Source organism: Carassius carassius, chromosome 2 (assembly GCF_963082965.1).
Source record: "Carassius carassius chromosome 2, fCarCar2.1, whole genome shotgun sequence".
In the NCBI taxonomy this organism is placed as follows: Eukaryota; Metazoa; Chordata; class Actinopteri; order Cypriniformes; family Cyprinidae; genus Carassius; species Carassius carassius.
In genome coordinates this window covers 8,122,318-8,148,022 of record NC_081756.1, presented here as the reverse complement: position 1 = coordinate 8,148,022, position 25,705 = coordinate 8,122,318, and the positions used below count along the sequence as shown (strand labels likewise).

The 25,705-nt window shown below is 37.5% G+C and overlaps 1 protein-coding gene across 1 annotated transcript in view; it reads left to right on the top strand.

The window, feature by feature from the left end:
• Positions 1-25,705, top strand: part of LOC132101440 (ADAMTS-like protein 3) — a 200,459-nt gene that overhangs the window by 145,885 nt on the left and 28,869 nt on the right. The window contains exons 13-21 of the mRNA XM_059506403.1: positions 1,704-1,908; positions 2,532-2,679; positions 8,232-8,316; positions 13,676-13,965; positions 14,218-14,347; positions 17,972-18,176; positions 19,743-19,925; positions 22,199-22,352; positions 23,152-24,178. Of these exons, the coding sequence (XP_059362386.1) occupies positions 1,704-1,908; positions 2,532-2,679; positions 8,232-8,316; positions 13,676-13,965; positions 14,218-14,347; positions 17,972-18,176; positions 19,743-19,925; positions 22,199-22,352; positions 23,152-24,178 (2,427 nt within the window). The remainder of the gene's footprint in view (positions 1-1,703; positions 1,909-2,531; positions 2,680-8,231; positions 8,317-13,675; positions 13,966-14,217; positions 14,348-17,971; positions 18,177-19,742; positions 19,926-22,198; positions 22,353-23,151; positions 24,179-25,705) is intronic.

Genomic DNA, 25,705 nt, shown 5'->3' with positions numbered 1-25,705 from the left:
GATTTTGATTTAATATATTAAATTATATAAATATGTGAATTTTCTGCCCCTATATCTTCAATTTTGTGATCATTCTAAATGCATTTTAGGAGACTGAATCACACAGTGAAAGAACGCACTATAAATGCGCGTGCACATCATTAAATCAAAAATAGCACACTCCTCACCACTGTCTTTTTGGCTAATTTGTGCAAAACCTCTTGCTAAAATGTCAAAGCTTCATTTTAACCACCGATGCAATTATTTAGCTTACCTCTACATTCTTGCGAAGGGTTGATGTCGAGATTTTATAAGCTGCTAGTTTGGTCTTCCTAGGCAAGCACAGCATACACAGCATAATAGAGCATACATATGACCAGGGGTTCACTTCATTTCCTTCGAGTTCAACTTCAGAATATGACGGGGTTTCGTTTTCAGCGGTGTCTGCACCACTAACGCCTGTTTTGTCCGTCTGCATCTTTCTTGTGATTTTAGCGCCAGTTTGCCCTCCTGCCCATTATTTACTGCCGTAGTTTCCAGAAAGCGATTTATTTTTTAATTATTTTTTTTTTTTTACTCAGTAATTTAATGTGTTTTAAAATGTAGCGAAGTACAATACTTCAAACAAAATATACTTAAGTAAAAGTAAAATTACAGATTTTAAAAATTACTTTAAAAAGTATTAGTACACAAAAAAGCTACTCAATTACAGTAACGCGAGTAAATGTAATTCGTTACTTTCCACCTCTGCTGATAGAGGTCACTGATGCTCTCTGACATAATTGAACATCATTAATAAGGACCAACTCTGAACGTTTAAAAATGGCTCTAAGGAAGTAGTTTTAATACTATCAAGAATGAATTAAGCGACATTAAATAGATCAGAAGTGACAGTAAAGCAGGTTATTTTGGTATCACAGAGATAATATTTTGAATATTTTGAATTTATGTTTTTGTTCCAATGTTTTAATTTTTATATTTTTTGCTTTAATATTAATTTTAGGTAAAGTTTTAGTAGTTTTTTTTTTTTTTTTTTGGTCACTGTTTTGTTTTTTGTCATTGTTTAATATTTAATGTTTACCCACAGAAAACCATTATAAAGAAAACACTTAAACCATTTATCTCATTGCGTTCATATTCCGGGCTCATTTGCTTGCCTGCATAAAGCGTGCATCATATATAAGGTGTGTACTGTATTTGATAATTTAATATCACTGTTAAAGGCACTTTCACATTAAACGTTTTACAATGTCCCTCTGTTTTTAGTCATTGAAATATTGCGGGGTTGTTTATATAGATTGCTAATGGCCAAAACTTGCGTATTGTTCACATATTCTTTTGAGATGTGATCTAAATATTTTTGGAATGGAATAAATAGCAAATTGACAGGCGTGTACTGCAGTTGTTTTTGCTCACCAGGTCAGGTGAAAACTATGAATAAGAAGAAATGTTGGGGGCTTGAGCAGCAAATCAGCATATTAGAATAATTTCTGAAGAATCATGTGACACTGAAGACTGGAGGAATGATGCTGAAAATTCAGCTTTGCATTACAGAAATAAATAGCATTTTACTATATATTCACGTAAAAAAATTATTTTAAATTGCGATAATATTTCAATTTTTTTACTGTAATTGTGATCACCTCACATTATTACAATACAACATATTTCATAACAAAGTTACTACTTATCTACTAAATATGAAGTGGGTAATATTGGTGCAGGTGGGAGCAGAACCCGTGGACGTCGTGTTCGGTGTCGTGTGGAGAAGGTTCTCAGGAGAGAAGCGTGGTGTGTGTCGAGGAGGATGTCCACGGGCAGATCGTGCAGGTCGAGGACTGGAAGTGCACACACTCTCCTCGACCAATCAGCAAACAGAGCTGCAACACCTTTGAGTGTCCGCAGTGGATGGCCATGGAGTGGTCTCAGGTGAGTGACCTTTACTGACCTCTTCTTCCATTTCTGAAATATCTATAGCTACCATCTATAGCTCTGTTCTACAACCTAGTAAGCTCAAAAATACTGACTACTGAAAAGATAATGACACCATAATGAATAGTCGGTCTTATAATTCTTGAGCACCAAATCAGTGTATTAGAATGAATTATCTAATAAAAATATCTAATATATAATATAATAGGTATTATATAATATTAGAATTAAAGTATATGACATTATATTATTTCTGAAGGATCATGTGACATTGAAGATTACAGTAATGGCTGTTGAAAATTCAGCTTTACATCACAATTATTTTAAACTGTAATAATATTTCACAATACTGTTTTTCCTGTATTTTTGATCAAATAAATGCAGCCATGGTGAGCAAAAGAGACTTCTTTCAAAATCACACACACAAAAAATTCTAACAGACCCCAAACTTTTATTTTCACATATTTTCACTTTACTCTTAGCATACATAGGCAAATTTCAATTCTATTGTAATTTGTATAGTGCTTTCACAGCACATATTGAATGGAATATGATCACATATCAGCACGTCTGGACTGCTCCATGTATTTGTTTGTGTTTCTGTGTCTGTTTGTGTCCAGTGCACGGTCACCTGTGGCCCAGGATTGCGGTACAGAGTGGTGCTGTGTGTGGATCACAGTGGACAACATACTGGCGGCTGCAGTCCCCATCTCAAACCCCATATCAAAGAGGACTGTCTGGTCCCCGTCGCCTGCCACAAACCACGAGGTACAAACAACAATAAAGTGATCTTTTAAAAAGATCCACATTTGAGTGAGCTACTTTACTGCCTACATAGTCAGCTGCCTTGAAAGTCACCCTCCTCACTGACATGTAAACATATTACATTATGCTCTAATACAGTGGTTTTCAACTGTTCAGACTCCATTCAAAGGCCCCTAAAAATATTTCTAATACTTCTGCTGAATTACAGAACTGCTCATTTTCTAACTTTTTTTTTTTTTTTTTTAATTTAAAGAAACTAGGAGTGGCCATTTAAATTAGTTTATTTAAATATTTATCTTAATATTATCAGTTATTTATGATAATGATATTTAATTAAAATGCTAAAAATAAATATAAAAAATATTCAAATAATTAAATTACATAATTCCAAAAGTGAATGTTCTTCATGGTTTAATCTTTTTATTATCTATAAATTGACACTTTTCTAGTCATTTGTTATTACAGTGTTTTATTAGTATTAGTATTAGTATTAGTATTAGTATTAGTATTAGTATTTTCCCTCACAAATAGCCATTTGTATCTGATAATACGTAGCTTGACAGAGTGAGAAAATGTGTATTTCATTTAAAGAAATAAACAAGTAAGTATTATTTATTTCATTTAATTTGTTTTATTTTATTTTCATGCCTTTCATGACCAGGTCTAGAATTTTAGAATAATTTATATATCCAGGTTTTTCAAAGACTTTTAAAAATCCTTGGTTCTTAAATAAAAATGACAGTTGTTGAGTGGACCAAATTAAAAGACAAAATATGATATGAAATATTTCTCTAACATTTTTCATAGACCTTGTCGCAATGCATTCTGGGAGAGTCTTGGTGAATTGTACATTCAGTGCTGCCTTCTTTCTTTCATAAGTTCCTTTGCTGTTTTTTTAACGATGTAATACTTTGATTCATTTTAGCTGGTTACTTTCATTCAAGGCTTTGAACTCTTTATGGAAGAATTTTCTGAAATGCCTTCATAGAAAATAAATGGGAAATAAATCTGGAGCCAAGGCTGCTGATAAAGTGAGCAGTCACTGTTTAGCTCCATTCATCTACTAATAAAAACTAACATTAAAACATTGATATGATTTAAAAAACGTATTTGTTTCAGGGAAGTCTCTGTTCCAAAACCTAGTAATAAAATTATGCTGCCCTTTAAAGAACCCTGTTTGGCAGCATTGAAGGTATCCATCACAGATACTATAATGAGAATGTGCAGAGAAAAAATCCATTCCTGATAGTGAACGGCAGAAAAGAAACGTATCATTTATGTAATTTGTTTTTGAATGAGGAACAGAATTGCTGACTGCGTAGAGTCTTCCAACTCAGTTTAGGGAGGCATCAGGGAAGCTCACTAGACTTGGAACACAACCAAAGTGGTCTCCATAGCCCCTTTCACACTGAAGTGAAAAGTGTTCCGGCAATTGTTCCCGGGTCGCTAGATAGTGCACATACAAACTGCCAGTGATTACCCGGGATATGTGTGTGCTTTCACACACAACCCGTAAAGATCCCGTAACGACACGTGACATCAGGGCGTGACGTGTAATGTATGAGTCGAAAACGTTAGGCACGTTATACTTTCATTGAAGCAAGCGAACGATCTCGGCGTCAGCGCGGAAAGTGAGGAACTAACTGATCTCTGCTTCATTACAGTTTGCACATATTTTTTCGTCGAGAACGTTGATCTTCCTTCAAAACCGCTGATAAAAGAGTCGCGAGATAATGTGTGTCATCACTTCGACACGGCATTAGATCTGGCTTTTGTTCACACAGCGCTCATCCCGTGTTGAACCCGGTAATGTTACTAGCTCCCCGACCCGGGTTCAATGCCGGAATCAATCCCGGAACGTGGTTGCTTTCACACAGAAGGCGACCCGGCAATGTTCCGGCAATATGCCGGGTCCGACTTGCAGTGTGAAAGGGGCTCATCAAAGTCCTTTTAGGCAAGTTGGCCACTCAGCCGCCATCTTGGCAACGCCTCCGGGCAGCTATTTCGGACTAACAAGACCAGCTACTATCTAAATGAATGGGCATAGAGTCAGAACTGCACTTTCACTGGTCACCGGGACATAAAAACAGCATGTATAGAAACAGCAGTAAAATATGATAAAAATCGCTAAAAAGTTTGATGACTTTGCCCCAAAATAAGGTTGTTTATACTTTTACTACGCATGCGCAAGGGTTCACGACACTAACTTCATTTACATCTCTATCCAGAATGCCGGTGTTGTGCCAAGCACTTAAACAAATGCATATTTGTGGTCGAAATAAAATGCTTTAACTGGTAGTCCGGTGCCTTTGCGTTGTTAACACCCTCTTCTATGTGGATTCCATCTGATCTTGCACACACCATAGCTCGCTGTCACCAAATCGTCTCCGCTGTCGCAAAACCTCAACTGTGTGCATGTGTCTGTGTTTCCTGGCTTGACTGTTAAAAGCAGATGATTGGCTTTCCAGAGGGAGGGGTGGGATATGTGCATACAACCACCATCTTTGCCGTTACAGGTTTTCCTTATATAGTTGTTTTGAGGATTGAGGAAGTGGCGTGTCTCTTATAAATTGTCTCTGTCTCCATTAGGGAACAGTCAGTGCCTACAGCTGTCAGACAGGAGAGAGGAGTGTTTGCAGCAGACAGACGCTCATGAAATAATGTGTGATCTGAATATGTGGAGATAGACAGCATGAGCTCATCGAGAGTCAGTCACGGTGCGTTTTAGAGCAGTTTCTTGCTGTGGTGTTTATTAATACCTGAGACTTCTCCCTGCCGGTTACTTTATTTTCCTTTCAGTGTCTTTCCCGGAGGAGAAAACATAAGAATGAAATCTCTTTTGCGATCTCATTATGATCTATGTTGTTTTCCCTAGCCACCAGTTAAATAAAGTAAAATTAATGAATCAATAACTACAGTTTACTTCTTCATATACGAAATTTATTAAACAATTGGTTGAAAATAAATATAAAAAAAGATTCAAATATAATAAAAATGTAATTAAAAAGAGTAGAGAGCTATTAGAATGTTAATGCAATTGTTGACTTTAAATAAAGACTTCTAAAAAAGTGAAATGAATTGTGATTTTACTAATACTATTGAATGGATATATGGCTGAGAATCTGATTGTAATATTTATGTGAGAAAATATAAAAATCAACAAGTGGTTCAGTTGGAGTCTATGATCTATAATGTCTATAAATATAATTCATTTAATTTATAAGTATTTTAAGATTTTCTTTTTTTGTTCTTATGCACTTGGATTTATATCATTTTATATTTCTTTGCATGCATATTTGCATAATTTTTTATCTGTTTAATTTTATTTTATTTTCCTAATGTTATTGTTATAGTTCTTTTTCCTGACAATATTTATTCTATTCTATTCTATTCTATTCTATTCTATTCTATACAAAGCTGTTTTTGGAGAAACAGCTGAGCTGAAGCATGACTGAGAACTCTTTGAAAGAGCAACCTCGGTTCAATAACATGTTTTTATCTGGGTCTCTCTGTGTGACCGTGCCTTTTCTCACTTAAGTTAGTTACGTCTTTTTGGCAAGACACGCTAGTCATGAAGTCTTGTGTAATTAGTTCAAGCCATTTGTCTGAGTACATGAATAAATTGCACTTTTTTTCATGCCAAGTCATGCCAAACATAGTACCGTCTGCTCATGAATCAAACGTCCTTATTCAAAACCGAGGACATGTGAGGCACATAACAGGAGGTGTTTGTCATCTAGACGTCTAGCACTTTCCTCCTCACACATGTTCTACATTTACAAGCTTTGCTTAAATCCTCCAAATTTTCATTGAAGGAATACTTCACCGAAAAATGAAAATTCTGTCATCACTGAATCACCATAATGTCGTTCCAAACTTAAAGAGCAACTTGAAGATCCCTTGTAATTCTCCTTTTGTTTTCCACTGAACAAATGCACAGGTTTGAAATGAAATGAGAGTGAGGTCTTGAGTGAAGTGCACTACCTTGTTAAGATTCGGGTTGAGTAAGATTCTTTTTATTACCTTTATTTAGCAAGAATGCATTAAATTGATCTAGAATGATAGTAAAGACATGGCTTCTGCAAAAATATTAAGCAGCTCATATGTTTTCAACATTAATTATGATAATAATAATAAATAGCATATCAGATATCAGTGAACAAGGATCATGCGACACTCAGTAGTGGCTGCTGAAAATGCAAAGGAATAAATTAAATTTTAAAACATATTCAAATAGAAAACAGTTATTTGAAATTGTAATCATATTTCAGAATATGACTTGTTTTTACAGTATTTTTATTACTTAAATGTAGCGAATATGCTGAGAATAAGAGACTTTTCAAAAACATGAAAAAAATCTCTCCAACCCCAAACTTTTGAACAGTAGTCTATTCTTTTAAATGTAATATCAGCAACGCAACAATGCCAGAATTCAAGAAACCGTGATCAGAAACTTCTGTGCGCTTTTTTTCACCATTAATTCTCTTTGAATCACTCAATTCCACACTTAACTTGAGACTGACATGCTTGTAAAAACTCAGTGGGTTGAAATGACAGAGGCTATATTGACTGCTATTTCATCCCGTCCTTCCCGCATGCCAAATCTGAGGACGTCTGCCATCAGAGAAAGCCAGAAACCCCGACTGAAGAGCCAAACCCTGAGCCCTGGGCATGTTCTACTGCAAGACTTTACTGCTGTCCCACAGTCACAGACAGCTGTGATAATCCTGTTCCAGATCAATAAATGGTTGCTTGCATAAATATTTGGTTGTCACATGGATATTTATGTTGAGCTTTATTAGCTGTCTTTGGGTTGGGGGTTTCTTGTAACCTTCAGTAAGACGTATGACCCAGTGATGGTACTACAGATGTTCGTAGTAGGAAGGGTTTCTGGTGAAATGTGAGTGTCCCTCGGCACTGATCTTGCATCTTTTTGTCATCTTTTATCTGACATTTTCCTCCAAAACAGTTTACAGAACCCTTTAAGGAGTAACCTGAGGTTGCGTGTCTTGCTCAAGTACAAAGGGCGATGGTTTGTGGATCACCACATACAGTGCTTGAACCTACACCCTTTTGGTTATCAGCCCAGATCTTTGATTTGAGTTTTCCACACCACCCTCAACTAATCGCCTCTGATAAGTAGCCAAGCACCACTTTTTACTATTATGAACCTCAAGTATGTTTTATCATTTCAGATTTTTTAATATTTGAGCTTAAATTCTGTACTGTGGTTGGCTAGTCTTTCAATATCTCTAAAAAGAGTATTTTCTGCTGTGTATTAGATGATGGCGAGCTATTGTTCCCATCAGATATTTTAAGTAGCTTAACCAGAAGGTTTTGCAGCGTGGTTAAACCCACATTAACCAGCATAGATCATATTGTATAATATTCCTTTTATTTAGTAGAGTTGATATGTTTTGCAGTTTTATTTAGACCAGACTTGGTAATATGTCAATATAGAGGAAGACAAGTTTAATTACTCTACTTGATGCAAGCTTACTTTTTTTATTAGCAGTAATGTCATCTTATATTTTGTTGGTTTGTTGCTTTTTCAGAGAACCAACCTGTTGAAGCCAAGCTGCCATGGTTGAAACAGGCTCAAGAGCTGGAAGAAATCAAAGTAGCCTTGGATGAGCCAACGTGAGTTTAAAAAAAAAAGTTTTATGTTATGTTATATTGTACATTATATAGTCACATTAAGACTAAATCGCTACTTTCTCTAGGACTGGGTTATAGTCATGGGTGAATATTTACAAAATAATTATGCTTGTTCGACAATACAAAATTAAGCAAAATTTTATATTGAATGCTGTGATCATTTTAATTAACTTTTCCATTTGGTCATCAATATCCCTAAAAATCATGGCATTAGATTAATTTAGTAAGTGTGAGAGCATTTTAGACAAGCCCAGTTTTTGTTTTTGTGTTTGAAAGTGGTTTCTTATGCTCACCAAGGCTGCATTTATTTGATCAATATAAAAATATAGTAACATTTTAATATTGTAAATATTACAGTTAAAAATAACTATTTGACTGTGTTTTAAAACGTAATTTATTCATGTGATACAAAGCTGAATACCTCTCCTCCTCTGAATTATTGTTAACTAAACCTGTCCAATATCTTTGTGTGAGTTTAGTCAGCAGACAGTGATTCAGTACTAGCTTCATCCTTAGCATTCAGTTAGTTACAATATTAACCAACCTGTCCTCCAACCAATACGCTCGTATAGGTCGTTTGTCCAAATCCCTGAAATACGACCCATCAGAGCGTATACTACAATTGCGCCCCTATCGGCAAAAGGTCGTTTTCATATTAATGTTTTGTACTCTTTTATTTGCACTCTGATTTGCTTTTCATGTAGCTCAGTTGGTAGATTATTGCGTTATACCTTGATGTGTAATCATGCTATCATGGGTTCGAACCCAGAGAACGGATATGCACGTAAAATGTATATGCTCAATAAATCATAATTTAGCATGATTTCTGTGAGGTTTAGGGGTGGGTTTAGGTGTGGTCAGTCGAACGAAAAAGCCACCTAGTAAAATATGTACGAATTACTGTGAGATCGGTGTAAAAAGTCCACACATTGCATTTAAATAAACATGCGTTTTGATTGGTAATGACGTTATACGTCATTTCATGACGATAGACGCAATGCGATACTGTCATTATTTTTACACCCGCTAGAGGCCGCTTAACTTTAAAACGTAAATATAGGTCGTAATAAGGTGCTTGCACAAACGACCTATATGGTCGTTTATTGTTGGAGGACAGGCTCGTATTAACAGGCTCTCCTGGAACTGGAGGAAGTTTAAGAGAAAGTTTTAAAACTTTCAATACAATTGGAATGTTTATCACTCAGAAAGAGCAACAAACGTTTATTTTGTTATTTTGTTAATATGATTTTGCTTTCAGGTATGAAAACTAAATACACTATACTAGTATACTTTTAGTTCCATTTAAAACATTTTAAGACAAATCCATTCTGCATAATTCAGATGACTTTTCCAGAGATTCAGTGCAGAAAATATGGAAAAAGTCTGCAGATTACCTCTGGGCTTCTCTACAAGTGTCTGAATAAACATATAAATCAATCCTTTACCTTTTATAACCAATAATCCACTGATCCATGAATCCTCAGGTATTCCAAGACTGTCTCGCCACATTCAGTGCATTGCAACTGACTACAGTAATGTATTTTTTTTTTAATTCATAAATATTCTCGACCTGTAGAGATTGATCCTTTCACCTGTTACTCAGGATTTCTGGTGACTTCACACTGGGAGTGTTCTTTTTACTCAGTGACAGTAAAAATACATTTTATCCTACTCTGTTCAAGAATGAGGCTTCATTAGCTGGTTCTTCATCCAAATAAAACGTCCACTGAAACCAGTGTTGAGCGTGCGTGCGTTCTGACCCAGTTTCCTTTCATTGCTTCAACAAGGCCCAATGGACTACTTTCACCCCTTGTAGTTGTATTATTAGAGTTATTCCCCCTCCCCATCTCTGAAATGAGACCCCTGTTAATAGTTGGCAGGGGAGCTTAATGGACCCCCACTATTCCCACAGAAAGCTGCAAAATGCGGGCTGCTAACATACAGACAGCCACTGCTCCCTAAGGTCTACCAAAGGCATCTATCACAGAGACTCATAAAATGGGAAAAATGAGGGGTGCAAAGTGTTTAAGGGTTTACAGAACAGCTATTGAAGAACACTTCAGTACATACACATGTATTTGTGGGGGTAGGGGGATTAAGATCTACCATTTGTCTGCAAACCATTCTTGAATTACACTCTTGAGTGGAGTATATCACTCTGTGATAGCAGCACTTCTTTTGCGTTCTGCTCTGTTGCTTAAGTAACTAAATTTAGGGTGATCTAAGGTGGCGTGCATCAGGGCTCAGTACTCAGCCCTATCTCAGAGAGCCCAGTCCACTTTGCTGTGGAATTCAAGGTTGGACGCTTGCCTCTGTGATTTGGGTGGGCGGATTATGTGAGTTGGATGTGGTTGTGGAGTCTCACGCCACGTCTTATCCTGCTTTCATGCACTGATGAAGGAACCTCCTCTCAAACCTGGCATGTTCCAGAATGCTAATCCTGAGATTAGAACCTGCTCCCTGATATACACGCTCTAATAGATGTACCCACATATGATCACAGGCCCAAAACATACCTTAAGAACATGAATGACAGTACTTATAATTACGAAGTGTGCTAAAGTGAGCATAAGCATAAATGCTCTTCTTCTGCCATTTTTCCACACTGTAAAAAAATGCTTCTGTACTTTTTTGAGATTTTTGATTTCATGAGAATACTGTACTATATATATATTAAAATGAAAAGATTGAGCGAATTCAACATAATGCGAATAAGTTAACATTCACTCCAGTCACTAACTCTTATCGCACCCCAAAAATGCAAGCCTGTTTTCTAAATTACATGAGGTGTTCTGACATCATAATATTTCCTGAATGACATCCCTACATTAGTCCAAACATGGCATGTTTGAGGCTTATGTGGAATTACAGATCTCATAAACTTTAATCCCTTTAGCCTGGAAAGTGTTTAGACATTGGGCGGTGTGAGGTGTGCATTGATGTTTAAATACTTTTACAGATCACTAGTGTTTCATGTGTGTTTTAATTGCATTTAAAGACATGACAGGAAGAAATGTATACAAGTTCTCTCTTCTCAGGTTTATTACATTGGTGGTAAAGAACATGTTGCATTTTTGTTCCTGAATCCAATTATGCACAGATCACGCAAGCTATGAATTTCAGCAATATTTTCCAAAAGGGTCATTTTCCTCTCAGAAATATGGAAAAATCAATCTGTGGTTCATTAGGAGACTTTGCCAATTTTTTTTTTTTTTTAATGATCACTTTTATTCTAAGTGCGGTTGACTCCTAAATATCAAAGTCTTTTGGTCCATTTTAATGCTCTATTTATCAATATAATATGGTATTACTGTAAAATCTATTTTGTTTTCATTGTTATTATAGTACTTGGGTTTATCATTATTATAAAGGATTAGAGCCAGTGTTTCATGTACAACCCGAATTCCGGAAAAGTTGGGACGTTTTTTAAATTTTAATAAAATGAAAACTAAAGGAATTTCAAATCACATGAGCCAATATTTTATTCACAATAGAACATAGATAATGTAGCAAATGTTTAAACTGAGAAATTTTACACTTTTATCCACTTAATTAGCTCATTTAAAATTAAATGCCTGCTACAGGTCTCAAAAAAGTTGGCACGGGGGGCAACAAATGGCTAAAAAAGCAAGCAGTTTTGAAAAGATTCAGCTGGGAGAACATCTAGTGATTAATTAAGTTAATTGATATCAGGTCTGTAACATGATTAGCTATAAAAGCTTTGTCTTAGAGAAGCAGAGTCTCTCAGAAGTAAAGATGGGCAGAGGCTCTCCAATCTGTGAAAGACTGCGTAAAAAAAATTGTGGAAAACTTTAAAAACAATGTTCCTCAACGTCAAATTGCAAAGGCTTTGCAAATCTCATCATCTACAGTGCATAACATCATCAAAAGATTTAGAGGAACTGGAGAAATCTCTGTGCGTAAGGGACAAGGCCGGAGACCTTTATTGGATGCCCGTGGTCTTCGGGCTCTCAGACGACACTGCATCACTCATCGGCATGATTGTGTCAATGACATTACTAAATGGGCCCAGGAATACTTTCAGAAACCACTGTCGGTAAACACAATCCGCCGTGCCATCAGCAGATGCCAACTAAAGCTCTATCATGCAAAAAGGAAGCCATATGTGAACATGGTCCAGAAGCGCTGTCGTGTCCTGTGGGCCAAGGCTCATTTAAAATGGACTATTTCAAAGTGGAATAGTGTTTTATGGTCAGACGAGTCCAAATTTGACATTCTTGTTGGAAATCACGGACGCCGTGTCCTCCGGGCTAAAGAGGAGGGAGACCTTCCAGCATGTTATCAGCGTTCAGTTCAAAAGCCAGCATCTCTGATGGTATGGGGGTGCATAAGTGCATACGGTATGGGCAGCTTGCATGTTTTGGAAGGCTCTGTGAATGCTGAAAGGTATATAAAGGTTTTAGAGCAACATATGCTTCCCTCCAAACAACGTCTATTTCAGGGAAGGCCTTGTTTATTTCAGCAGGACAATGCAAAACCACATACTGCAGCTATAACAACAGCATGGCTTCGTCGTAGAAGAGTCCGGGTGCTAACCTGGCCTGCCTGCAGTCCAGATCTTTCACCTATAGAGAACATTTGGCGCATCATTAAACGAAAAATACGTCAAAGACGACCACGAACTCTTCAGCAGCTGGAAATCTATATAAGGCAAGAATGGGACCAAATTCCAACAGCAAAACTCCAGCAACTCATAGCCTCAATGCCCAGACGTCTTCAAACTGTTTTGAAAAGAAAAGGAGATGCTACACCATGGTAAACATGCCCCGTCCCAACTATCTTGAGACCTGTAGCAGAAATCAAAATTGAAATGAGCTCATTTTGTGCATAAAATTGTAAACTTTCTCAGTTTAAACATTTGCTATGTTATCTATGTTCTATTGTGAATAAAATATTGGCTCATGTGATTTGAAAGTCTTTTAGTTTTCATTTTATTAAAATTTAAAAAACGTCCCAACTTTTCCGGAATTCGGGTTGTATAACAGTCTTCACTTTTCTCTTTTCCCACACAACAATACAATATGGGTAGATAAAAATGGTGAAAAATATGAAGCATATATATTTGCATAACTTTATCTAAAAGTATGTGTGTGTGTGTGTGTGTGTATATATATATATATATATATATATATATATAATATTAAAAATAAAATGGATTTTACCAATCATGTCTTTGTGTGCAGTTAGTGAGGACAACACAATGGCAAAGAAGCATTTATTTCTTTTCCTTTTTTTCACATTTGTTCTTGCAAACTGGTTGTGAAAGTGGCATATTTCTAAAACATGCTCAGATTCATCACTTATTTCTGTGTGTGTCCAGGTTCATCCCAGGTCCCTGGTCAGCCTGCAGTGTGTCATGTGGTCTGGGCGTTCAAAGGCGTCAAGTAAAATGCAAAGTGCTGCTGTCTTTCACTCAAGCCGAAGTCGAATTACCTGAAGAAGAGTGTGATGAGGATAAGCCTCCCCTACAAAGGACCTGTGATTCAGGTCCCTGTTTAGCATCTCCAGACTTGTCCTGGAGGCTCATTAGGGCCCAGGAGATCCCTGATCTGCACGGCTATGTTTGGGAATACATGGGCTTCACTCCCTGCTCTGCTTCATGTGCTGTTGGTGAGCCTCCATGAAACCCATTAGAGAAAACAACCGCTCTAATGCGTTTACTGCCCAAATAGCCTTTATCAAGAATTTTCTACAGCAAAAGAAATGATTTAGATTTTTACATGTACAGCTTTCCAGATGAAATTAAATTTGCATGAAATCTAAAATTGCTAAGAGAACTGATAGTGATCAGCCTGGGGTGCAAAATACATATTGAAATACTCCTCTGCCAAAAGCTTTGTTCCTCACAGTGTTGTTTTTCAGGCAAACAGATGTCTGTTGTCAGGTGTGTGAGCACCTTGAAAAAAGAAATTGTTGATGACACACTCTGCAACGGCTCCAAAGCGCCACTCGCCTTGCTTCGCATCTGTAACCCTCAGCCATGTCCTCCGAGGTATGGTCCAAAAGACACTGCAAGAAATGACTCAAAATCAGTGTGTACACACACACACACACACACACTGTTTATATGTATATAGCATTTATTTGAACTTTTGTAACATTATAAATGTCTTTACTGTCTCTTTTGATTAATTTAATGCATCCTCAAAAGCATTCAATTCTTAAAAAAGAAAAACAATCTTTCTGGCCCCAAAAGTTTGGATGGTAAAAAGAGTGAACCAAATGATGGGAGAATAAACAATGTTTTTAAATAATCATTATAATGATGAAAAAGGGGGGAAAAAAAGACATCGTCTTTGTTGAGTCACTAGTTCCACGTGTGTTGCTTAAATGAATAGTTTGGCAACAAATGAACATTGTGTCATTATTTATTTATCATTGCAAACCTGTATGCTGTTATTTTTTTCTTGGAAGACAAAAAAAGACATTTTCAAGGTTTTGTTTGAATATAAGGACAATTGATAGTGACAATGAATGTGAAGCTCTAAAAAGCACACAAAATGATTTTTTTTAAATTTCATACAATAATTTTGCATGAAGAACAGTCCGAAATAAAGACTTTATTTTACTGATAATCAAAACAATTCTGTTATTAACTGGTAAGGTGCTGACAAGTGTAAGTTCTTTATTTAAAAAAAAATTAATAATAATTAATAGCACAACCCTATTTAGCTAGAAATATGAACAATGATAAAACTAATAGTGATACTTGCTTTAGCAAATGCCACTGATTAGTTCTTCCAACACCAAATGTGTTTGTCATTTGAAAGATATCGCGTGCAAAAGCAAGTAAGCAAAAAAACTACATAATGATTCATCCAGCTCCTTAACAAGGAGCTAAAATTGAACCTCTGGCCTAGATTATGTTCAAAGACCAAACTCAGATTTAATCTTAGCAGGCTGCCAGGCCGCTCTGAAAATAAGGACATGTGATGGAAATAATGTGATTTCCTGTTAACTGACCATTTGCCAACAAAAGCAGGACAGCTGGCTTTTTAGTGTAGTGCATTATGGAATAAATGATTTACTGGAGCTGATATCTTTCATGTGGCTTTTTATGTACTACAGCTCAGAATATTACTATGGTTATTATTCTTATGGGCAAAAGCTTATCTCAGATTATATGGGCAGGATTGTTTGAATTCGAAATGCCTGGTGTTAAAGCCAAATGATCGCCTTCATAAGGATCTTTCCGATCATGATTGTCATAGAATGCCAGGGATCATATAGTTCAAAGACCATGGCAATGTCACTTTATGTTTTGCAGTACTATACACACAATAATATCCTGCTAAATCATAAAGATATAGATGACTGGGGTAAGGAATATTGTTGGCATTTTGTATTATAAATGGTTTACTTGATTATTTCACTTTCCTGGTCTTATTGCACTCAACTTCTCAGTGTTTGTTCAAAAGAAAATATTTGTCTTTATAATCTATTATTTACGGAGCCCCGCACTGTTACAAAGAAGGGTGTGTGCTAACGTAAGGAAAAATTGCTGTGGAGCCGGAGTGACTGAGGATGGAGGTGGAACCAGAGGGAAGGAGGAGCCTGACAGAGCCGCAGGGATGGAGTGACGAGGTGAAGCCAGAGGAATGGAGTCCCGAGGCGGCGGGTGGTCGACGACTGACCAAGGTGGAGCCGGAGGGACGAGGGAGCCCAGTGGAGCAGGTGGGATGCCAGGCCACGGTGGAGACGAGGGAGCTAAGAGCCAAGGCGGAGCCGCTGGGTCGAAGGACCGAGGAGGAGTCCAGGGCTCGGAGGCTGGAGGCGGAGACAGGGCCTTAACATGCCAAGGCGGAGCTGGAGACTGGCAGTCCAGCGGCGAACCATCGCGCCCAGATGGCGCGGACTGAGGGTGAGCTGCGGGACAGACTGGCACCAGCAGCAATGACGTCGAGGAACTGGCTGGTCTAGGAGGAGGAGAGAGAGGAAGGATGGGAGGAAACACAGGAGGATCAGGGCTGGAAGGAACCAGCGGAAGTGGAGCAGGGGTATTGGCAGGTCTAGGAGGAGGTGGGAGAGGGAGGCTGGGAGGGAATACAGGAGACACAGGAAATTCAGAGCTGGGCGGAACCAGCGGAGAAGCAGAAAATTCAGAGCTGGGCGGAACCAGTGGAGAAACAGAAAATTCAGAGCTGGGCGGAACCAGCGGAGAAACAGAAAGTTCATAGCTGGGCGGAACCAGCGGAGAAACAGAAAATTTAGGGCTGGGCGGAACCAGCGGAGAAACGGAAAATTCTGAGCTGGGCGGAACCAGCGGAGAAACGGAAAATTTAGGGCTGAGCGGAACCAGCGGAGAAACAGAAAATTCAGAGCTGGGCGGAACCAGCGGAAATGGAGCAGAGGAACTGACTGGAGGAGGTGGGAGTGGGAGATTGAGAGGGTATACAGGGGGAACAGGGCTGGACGGAACCAGCGGGGAAACAAAAAATTCAGGGATTACCTCCATAGACCAGCCCATTAGATCCAATAGTTGCTCCATATCATTTCCAGAGACCGAATACAGCTCACCCTCAGTCGCGGAAGTGTGGGCAGGGCTTTCCTCCACGCCCTCAATCTCCACTAAGACTCCCATGACGCACGGTGTTGCCGGCTCGAACACCTGGTCAGTCGCGCTCTCGAGGTCCTGCTTCCTGTCCGTGAATGGCTCGGTCTCTGCGGCTGCGGTGGGCTCTGGCTCCGTGCGGGGTTATGGTGGCTGGCTGGTCTCTGGGTCGGGAGTGGGGCTGGAGATATCCTCTTCGGCGGTGCAGATGGTCCATGAAGATCCATTTTTTTCTCCAGCACCCACTCCACGAAAGTGGCGAAATCCTCTCGGGGACCGTTCGCTGGTAGGCGTGCCTTACACCGCTCGCTCAGGTCGGTTTAGAAGAAGTTAGAGAGCGAGCGGTCGGGGAAGTGGGTAAGGCACCCCAGATCTAGAAAGTCCCTGGTACGGTCCTCCAGCGAATGGTCCAGTTGCTCCAGGCATAGGAGATGGACTGCTGGAATGGCCATTCCGGGAGAGGGAGGAAAATAAAAAATCAAAAGAAAGAAAAAACGCCGCTAAATAAACTATTTTGTTGGGGTCAATGATTCTGTTACAAAGAAGGGTGTGTGCTAACGTAAGGAAAAAGTGCTAGAGGAGGATCTGGAACAAATGAGGAGTTTACTGGATGACGAAGGAGATTACAGACAATATACTACATTTACAATACAATCTTAGGTTAAAACTCACAAATATTACGGACGAGGAAGAACTGAACAGACCGGGTATTTAAACACACAGGAGGTAATGAGGGAACTGGAGACAGGTGGGGAATAATCAATTAACCAAAACAAGAAATCCATGAACGTAACACGCACATGGCATGCAGGAATAAATAGTACGCTAAATTGTGTGCATGATTTACTAGTTTGTTCCCTCGATGTGCTAGATCATGCACACGAGTGTGTGAAGTATTAACTTGCCCTGCATCTGAAACAACTTTAATTTTCAGCTGACTTCACCTCTAAAAAGAAAATAATCTTTCCTTTATTTTCAATGAATATTATATGCATCATATGAATTTAAAATGGGTTGTTTCTGCATGGAGTGTGTAAGAGCTCTGAGTTTGTGTGTTTTCTTCAGATGGGAGGTGAGCGTGTGGAACCTGTGTTCTGTGTCGTGTGGTGTGGGGCTGCAGACACGCAGCGTGTCCTGCGTGAGGTCTGTGGCAGGAAACCGCACTCAATCTGTGTCCAGCAAAGAGTGTGTGGAGAGAAGACCTCTAGAACTGCAGGCCTGCAACCAGGTGACGTGTCCACCAGCCTGGGAGGCTGAGGAGTGGCAGCAGGTTAGTGAACCCTGTGATTTCAGAGAGAAATTACAAAAGACATATTATAAGTGAAAAAGAATAGAATAGATCTTTGTTGTCATTGTTAAAGGAAAAATGAAAAATCCTATAACAGTTCTTCAATAGCAGAATCACAGTAAAAATTATATATATATATATATATATATATATATATATATATATATATATATATATATATATATATACACAGGGATAGAATGAAGATACGATAAGCACAGATAAATAAGTTATTATACAGTGTGGTAGTACAGAGTAAAGTAATAGTGCAGTGTAGAATATATTGGGGGTGGGATTGCAATTTTTTTTTCTTTGAGGTTTAGGGGTTTATTGCACATTCTGACTCAGGTATAGGGGGGTGTAGGGGTGTCGGATTATGCATTTAAGCATTTAACTATCTAGGGGAAGAAAATATTTTTCAGTCTGTTTGCTTTGGATTTTGGATTTGAATTCGCAAGTCCTTCTAAAAACTACACATTGGTGCATAAAAATAATTTGAAGCAAATAGTCTAATTAAAATAGCTATCTCACAATGCTATAATTCAGTTTTTCATTGTGACATTCATCAGGTTTGAAAAACAAATGACTGAAAATTTGTGCTGCATGATGACTTTGCAGTATTTAGTTTTCCCACTATATATACATATATATATATATATATATATATATATATATATATATATATATATATATATATATATATATATATATATATATATATATATATATATTTATATATATTGGGATATGATACAATTTTTACCAGATGACTTGGATAGCCATATTTGGAAAGACTGAATTATTCTAGAATTAGTGAGGTAATTTTGTTGCCGATAAAGGAGCTAATAATAATATTAATAATTATAATAATAAAAATAATAATATTTAAAAGCTAAAGTTTTTTTTTTATTTGAAATCCTTTTAGGGCTGAATGATAAAAAAAAAAAAAAACTTGAAAAAAAGTGGGAGAAATAAAAAGAAAATTATATGTTGGGATAATACTGTAAAATAAATTCTGTAAAATTAAAAACAAAATCTCTGTCTGAAAACAATAAAGCATACATTCATTTAATTAAATCACAGCATGTGCAATTTGACTATCATACTAAGCCATATTGCAATATTGATTTTATTTCAGTATATGCAGCCCTACTTAAAATATGATTTGCAAGCTATAGCATTGTGTGGGATTTGTCTGTTTGTATTAACTAAAAATGACAAAGAAATCTCTTTAATATCTCAGTGGCTTCTTCTAGACAGCTATGAGATTAAATGTAGACTTTGCATAGATGTGCTTATTTCATATAAACAGCAGGTGCCAGAGATTCACATAAACACTTAGAAGGACAAGTTATTCTCTTTGAGCATGTGTTTTTAAGAATATTTTGTAATGGAACATGATCATTTTTATAGCTGATCTTCACATGGCTTTTGATGACTTGGGTAAACAACATCTGCATATCGAGTGTTATTTGCTCTCCTGTGATCTCTCTTGTTGTGGCATATGTGTAAAAGGATTGATGTTGGTTTGTTTGGTCTCTGGGTCAGTGCTCTCATTCATGTGGCAGAGGTACTCAGTGGCGTAAGGTTTACTGTAAACAGAGACTGGCTACTGGAAGTTACCGCAGGTTGAGTGATGAGGAGTGCGCTGGAACCAAACCCAACGTCCACAGGATTTGCAACAACCCTGACTGTCTGCTGCCTCGTCTGGAAGGAGGGGAGTGGTCAAAGGTGTGTGTGTGTGTGTGTGTTTCTAACCAAGCTAAGCTTTGGAAATATATTTCAAGAGACAGATAATTCATAAATGATATTCTTGCACAGTGAGTTAAGGCTGGAATACAATGCACAAATTTGGCCCAGACAGGGAACTACACTAACCTTTTCCACTGGTGGCACTTGCGTGACTAACTTTTTCAGTTACTTGCGCAAAACAAAATTTGGTCGCACAAACTTTTTATAGTAAGCCGCTCTGGATATTAATGAAACCGTATTGCATACAGATGTGCTTTTTATTTTACTTGCCATCTTTTAAAAATCTTTAAACTTTCTTGTTTTATTTCTTACAGTACACACAGTGCATTGCTCCATCTTGGGACCTTAACCCAGGGCTGCAGCTGGGTTTAGAGGGGCCCTGGTGCAGGTTGTACAGTGGGTCCTGTCTGAAATGGTTTAATATTTACTGTATGTTCATTCTGTTTATTTATTTATGTTATTTACACAATGGTTATGTGTTTTGTTTAAAGTTTGTAGGTGTCCAAAAACTAATTTAAAATGGCACTGCATAGTCTTCATTGTAAAATAAAATACACAGTCAAACCAAAATGTATTCAGACACCTTCAACATTTTTCACATTATCACAGTTTATTTGCTATAGTTTAAGAATTGTTAATAAAATATGACAAGAACTCAGTTAAACTGTGTCAGAACAAATTCCTCTTGATAATGTCAGATAACTTGTGTAATGGAATCAACCAAAACTTCAGACAACTGTCAGTATGACAATATTTATACTACTATCCATACTTTGTTGAACAATTACCAAGCAAGCAATGCTTAATTTGGTTCAGTCTGTGGTGTGAAAAGTTTGCATTAGCAATTAAAGAAATAAACACTTAAGCAAAACATGGTCATTTCCCTAGTTTAATATATATATTTTTATCAATTTCACTTGTAGTCTACAGTAGGAAGAATTTTTTGGGTATAATATTTCAGTTCGCTGTATTTTGCTATACTCACTTACATTAATGAACTAGTGTCCTGCACCCACCAGTAAAACAATATAATCAATTATATCTGATTATCTAATTATATTTTTGGTTTGACTGAGGATATATTCTTGTTAAAACTACAAAGTAATTCCATCAAGAGCAGTGAGTGATTTACTTTCATTTTCATACATTAAAGACACCGACAGCAGATTTAGTAAATTAGGCGCGGTCACTTTAAGAAACAATGCATCCGTTATAATGATACAAATCCGATTTCTTTCCAACGCTTTACTTTCACTTAAGACATAACCACACTTTCCAAGACGGGTATTTTGACATATTTAGTATGTATTTGTTGTCAGTACAAAAGCAAGAAGACTTTGAGATGCGTCTCTGCGTGCGCCCTGAACACCAGAACACCGCGGTGCTGAATTGAGCTCTTTCGCATCCTTTTTCTGTTTGTTTAAACTGCGATTTGTATTTGTTCGTTCAGGTGCAGGAGGACGCGAATGTCCTGAAGGAGAGCTCGGTTCAGTGTTGCGGTCCGTTTGACGCGGCTCTCTCGTGCGCACCGATCACAGCGTGCGAGTAGCCATTTGCTCAGTTCAGAGAGTCAGTTCAGAAAGTCAGAGCCAGTCTGCAGATTTGAGTTGACAGATTTCAAAGAGAGTCGTGTAGTGCATGATGGTCACAGACTCTGATTTTTAAGCTTCAGACTATAATTCCATCCAGTTGGAGGATATCAAACATGTTTATAGCCAATTTTAGAACACATATAGTTTTTATGTATCAGTCAGTCATTTATTGTATGATGCCTAGTTTTTTCACTGTACCTGATTACAAAGATGGCTAGCGATGAAGCCTAGTGTTTCAATATCTATTCAGATTTTAAAAGTCGTGTTGTGTATTCCAGCCTTTAGTTTGAAGTAATTACACTACTATTCAAAGGTTTGGGGTCAGTCAGTATGTATGCGTGTATGTTTGTGTTTGGTGCAATTTGTTAACCTTTTAATTATTTATACGTATTATTTCAATACTATACACTGTCGTTCAAAAGTTTGTTTTAAAGAAATGAATACGGTTGAGCAGGAATTGATCAAAGTAAAGTAAAAGTATTTATAAGGTTACAAAAGATTTCTGTTTAAAATAAAAAGCCCTTTTTTAAGTTTTGTCATCACAGGAATAAATAACATTATTTTAAATTGCAATAACATTTCACAATATTACCATATTTTGCATGAGTAATTCCTTTAATAGGGTTTATAGAATAAATGTATTTGTCCATATGTTTGTAGTGTTCTGTGACGTGTGGGAAAGGTGTTCAGCGGAGGGAACCTGTGTGTAGGAGACAGACGGCCTCCGGTCAGCTGGTCACTCTGGACAGGTCGGCCTGCAGTGACCTCCCCCTCCCTCCTCTCATCAGGATCTGCCGTATGAGCCCATGCAGTAGTAAGAAACTCTACACTTGTTTAGATGTGTCTTTCCATTTTCCAACCCTCTTTACATGCAGCTTGCCACATCAGTTCACACCTGATTATTTCAATGTGAAGCATTACATTTCTTGCACATTTAATGTAAATTATAGATGTAATTTAACTTGGAACTGACCTCTATTTGATATTGCTCTCAATGTGGTCTCCATACATTCTGAAAGCAGCACAAGGGAAATTTTAATAAAAAGATTGTGGGACCCCCTAACAGCACAGTCCTACTTGGGTTTAATCTCAAATTTCTCAAATAAAAAGCAGGGTTCTGTAGGTATCACTTAGTGTTTTATTATTATTCTCATGATACCCATGAACCAATGAACTCTCTGTGGTCTTATATGTGAACATATTATGAGCATATGAATCTTCCAGGACTGCTTTGAGATGCTTTTAGGTTATAGCTTAACGCTGTGGTGCAGAACGATCGGCCTTGATGATGTTTCTTTAAGATTAACTTTAGGTTCTGTTTTGGGTTTATCGGTTTGAATATCTTGATAAGGTCCTGTGGAATGAAAGGACATCCCATAGCAGATCAGTCTGCAAGAGGAGAACATATATTCACATTTTGCCCTCATGGTTTTTGTTCTTTCACCTAAAATTTCCAAAGCCCTTTTGTCTCGTGTGATTTGACTTCACTGGGCTCGAAGTCAAGAGTGGATATTATTTGGGGGTTTAGAGCATTCATAACCTCACACGAAACTAAAGTAATTAGGCCTAACCGATGTTTGACCTGTTTAAACTTCTTCCATCTCTCTGCACAGAGCACAAGCACTCCAAAAAACATTGCCCTCTTGTCTTTGGCCTGAAACGCATTTATATCCAGACCAGACAAGAAAAACGGCTCAGTTTTACCATCGGAGGACGAGCCTACCTTCTTCCCAAGACCTCTATCGTTATCAGGTGTCCCGTTCGGCATTTCCCTAAAGCTCAGGTCCGCTGGGAGAAGGATGGGAATGATCTGACCAGTTCCAAACGTCGGAGCATCACCAAATCAGGTGCTTTGAGGATCTACAACCTGGAGGCTGAAGATATCGGACTGTACCGCTGCTGGGCCAACCAAGAATCAGACATATTCATTCTGAAGTTGATCGGATACAATAATAGACTCCTGGAACATCCTGCAGGAACGATTTTGGGAAGAAGGAACTTTCATCCGTATGTCAACAAAGAAGGAGGTTATGTTGGGTCAAAGTGCCATGAGGGGTTTCCACCTGGAAAGAAGGCTCCAAAATCTCGCCCGAGCTGGATTGAAAAAAATGAGTTCTTCCGAGACGATGATGGCCAGCCTAAGGAACTCTGGGATACTCTTGCTTTAGGAAACTATGCTTTGGCTTCAGCTGCCAGGAGCCATACAGGATCCTTTGTCCTTGATCCTGCACAGTTCGAGGAGCTTGTGAAGAACATCAGTCAACTGGCCGAGAGTGGAGATCTAACGGATGAAATGGCGTTGCACCTGATTGGAAAACTTATGGAGGATTTGGCTGATCAGGGACAAGGGGCACCAACCGAGGAAAGCACTATGATGGACAAACATTTAGATAAGACGCCAAACACTTCTGAACTTTCTGAAGGAAAGATGCTGAAAAAAGGCAGTCGGGCAGTTATTGTTCGACAAATTCATCACGGATCTGCCATGAGCTTCCAGAGGGATCTCCGTATCCATGTGGGCAGGACCGCTTACCTAACCAATGCTACCCATAGCCTCACGCTGATGTGTCCCACTCAGGGATTGCCACCTCCAAACCTCTCGTGGAGCAAAGATGGAGCTCCACTTCAGAACAGCGACAGGTAAAGACAATGATATGGAGTTGAGGAGGTTGGAGTGCCATTAAGTGTGGCAGTTTATCTCTCTTTTTCTCTGTTTCTTACTTTCTGCAATTTCTTATTCTTATTTCTTCTTAAGCTACAATTTGTGAGCTAAACACTAAAACATCAAAACATTTTTGGCCATCAGCTTTTATAAATCCATTTAAATGCCATGTTTATTGGAATAGTCATTTGAAAACAGAAATTCTGTCATTTGCTCACTCTCAACATGTTGTTCTTTTTTATGGAGGACAACATTTTTGTTTATGAATAGGGATGCACATTATAGTGAACTGAAACTATACTGGTCTATATCTTCATTTATGTATTTAGCAGATGCTTTTAACCAAACATTTTAACAAAAAAGATGCTTTTAACAAAGAAATCGAACCCATGACCCTGAATTTGAGTTACAGAATCAGCCATTATCAGTAAAAATTGTAATTTAGTTGCCAATATTGAATATGTATCTATTACAACGTTGTGTTAATTTATAAAATTGGCCATTTATTGTTTTTCAAGAGTTTTTTTTATATCTATTTATATGTAGCTTTTATTATTTAGTAATTTTAGTATACACTTATTTTAAGTTAGTTGCCAAGACTACATTTCTGATTTTCATTCAATACTTAAATATTTTATTTTTATTATATATATATATAATATATATATATATATATGCTTTAGTAATTTTATTTGTTTTAAAATTTTTATTTAAGCTTTTATTTTTAGTAATTGTTGTACTTCAGCTTAAACTTATTTTATTTCAGTTAACTGTAAACATTTCTAATTTATTTATTAATTTAGTTATTAATGTAATCTATATTTTAATTTAGCTTTTTTTATGCCAAAATAATTTTAAATAGTTTTAGTTATCAGTAACAAGACTGATTGTATTGTCCAGAATTTCCATACTGGTACATTTTTAAAGATCCTTCATATGTGTGCTTTACAACTGATATATTCTTCAGAATATCTCCTTTTATGTAACAATCAGAGTTATCAGTTTTAGATTAACTATTTCTTTGAATGCATCATTTTGTGTGTGCATTCTGTGGCTCAAAATATAACTAAAGGCAAAGACATTTTTACTATAACACACCAGTACAGTGTCTGATTTCAAAACTTCTGGAATTCACATCACTTTGTTCGGTTATTATCAACCGCAGTTCTTTTTGTCCAACGAACATGCTTTTGGAAACGAGCAGAGGTGAGCCTTAACACCAAAAAGCAATTTTTTTCTCTCTTTATAGAAAACAAGACTCCCTGTGTACCTCTGAGTTCAGCCATGACTGATCTTGATTGAGCAACCGCATATTCCAAAAGCCTGTTAATCACCAACCCACTCAAATATTCACCTCCAGAGCACCCCAGATCTCACATTATGCGGTCTGTTGGGGTCAGAAATACTGGCTGTGCTTCTTTCACTTGCTCTCCAGGGTTGCACTGTGGTCTAATCATCTACTCTATACTGTTGACTGTTAAATACCATCATTGAAAACATTGACT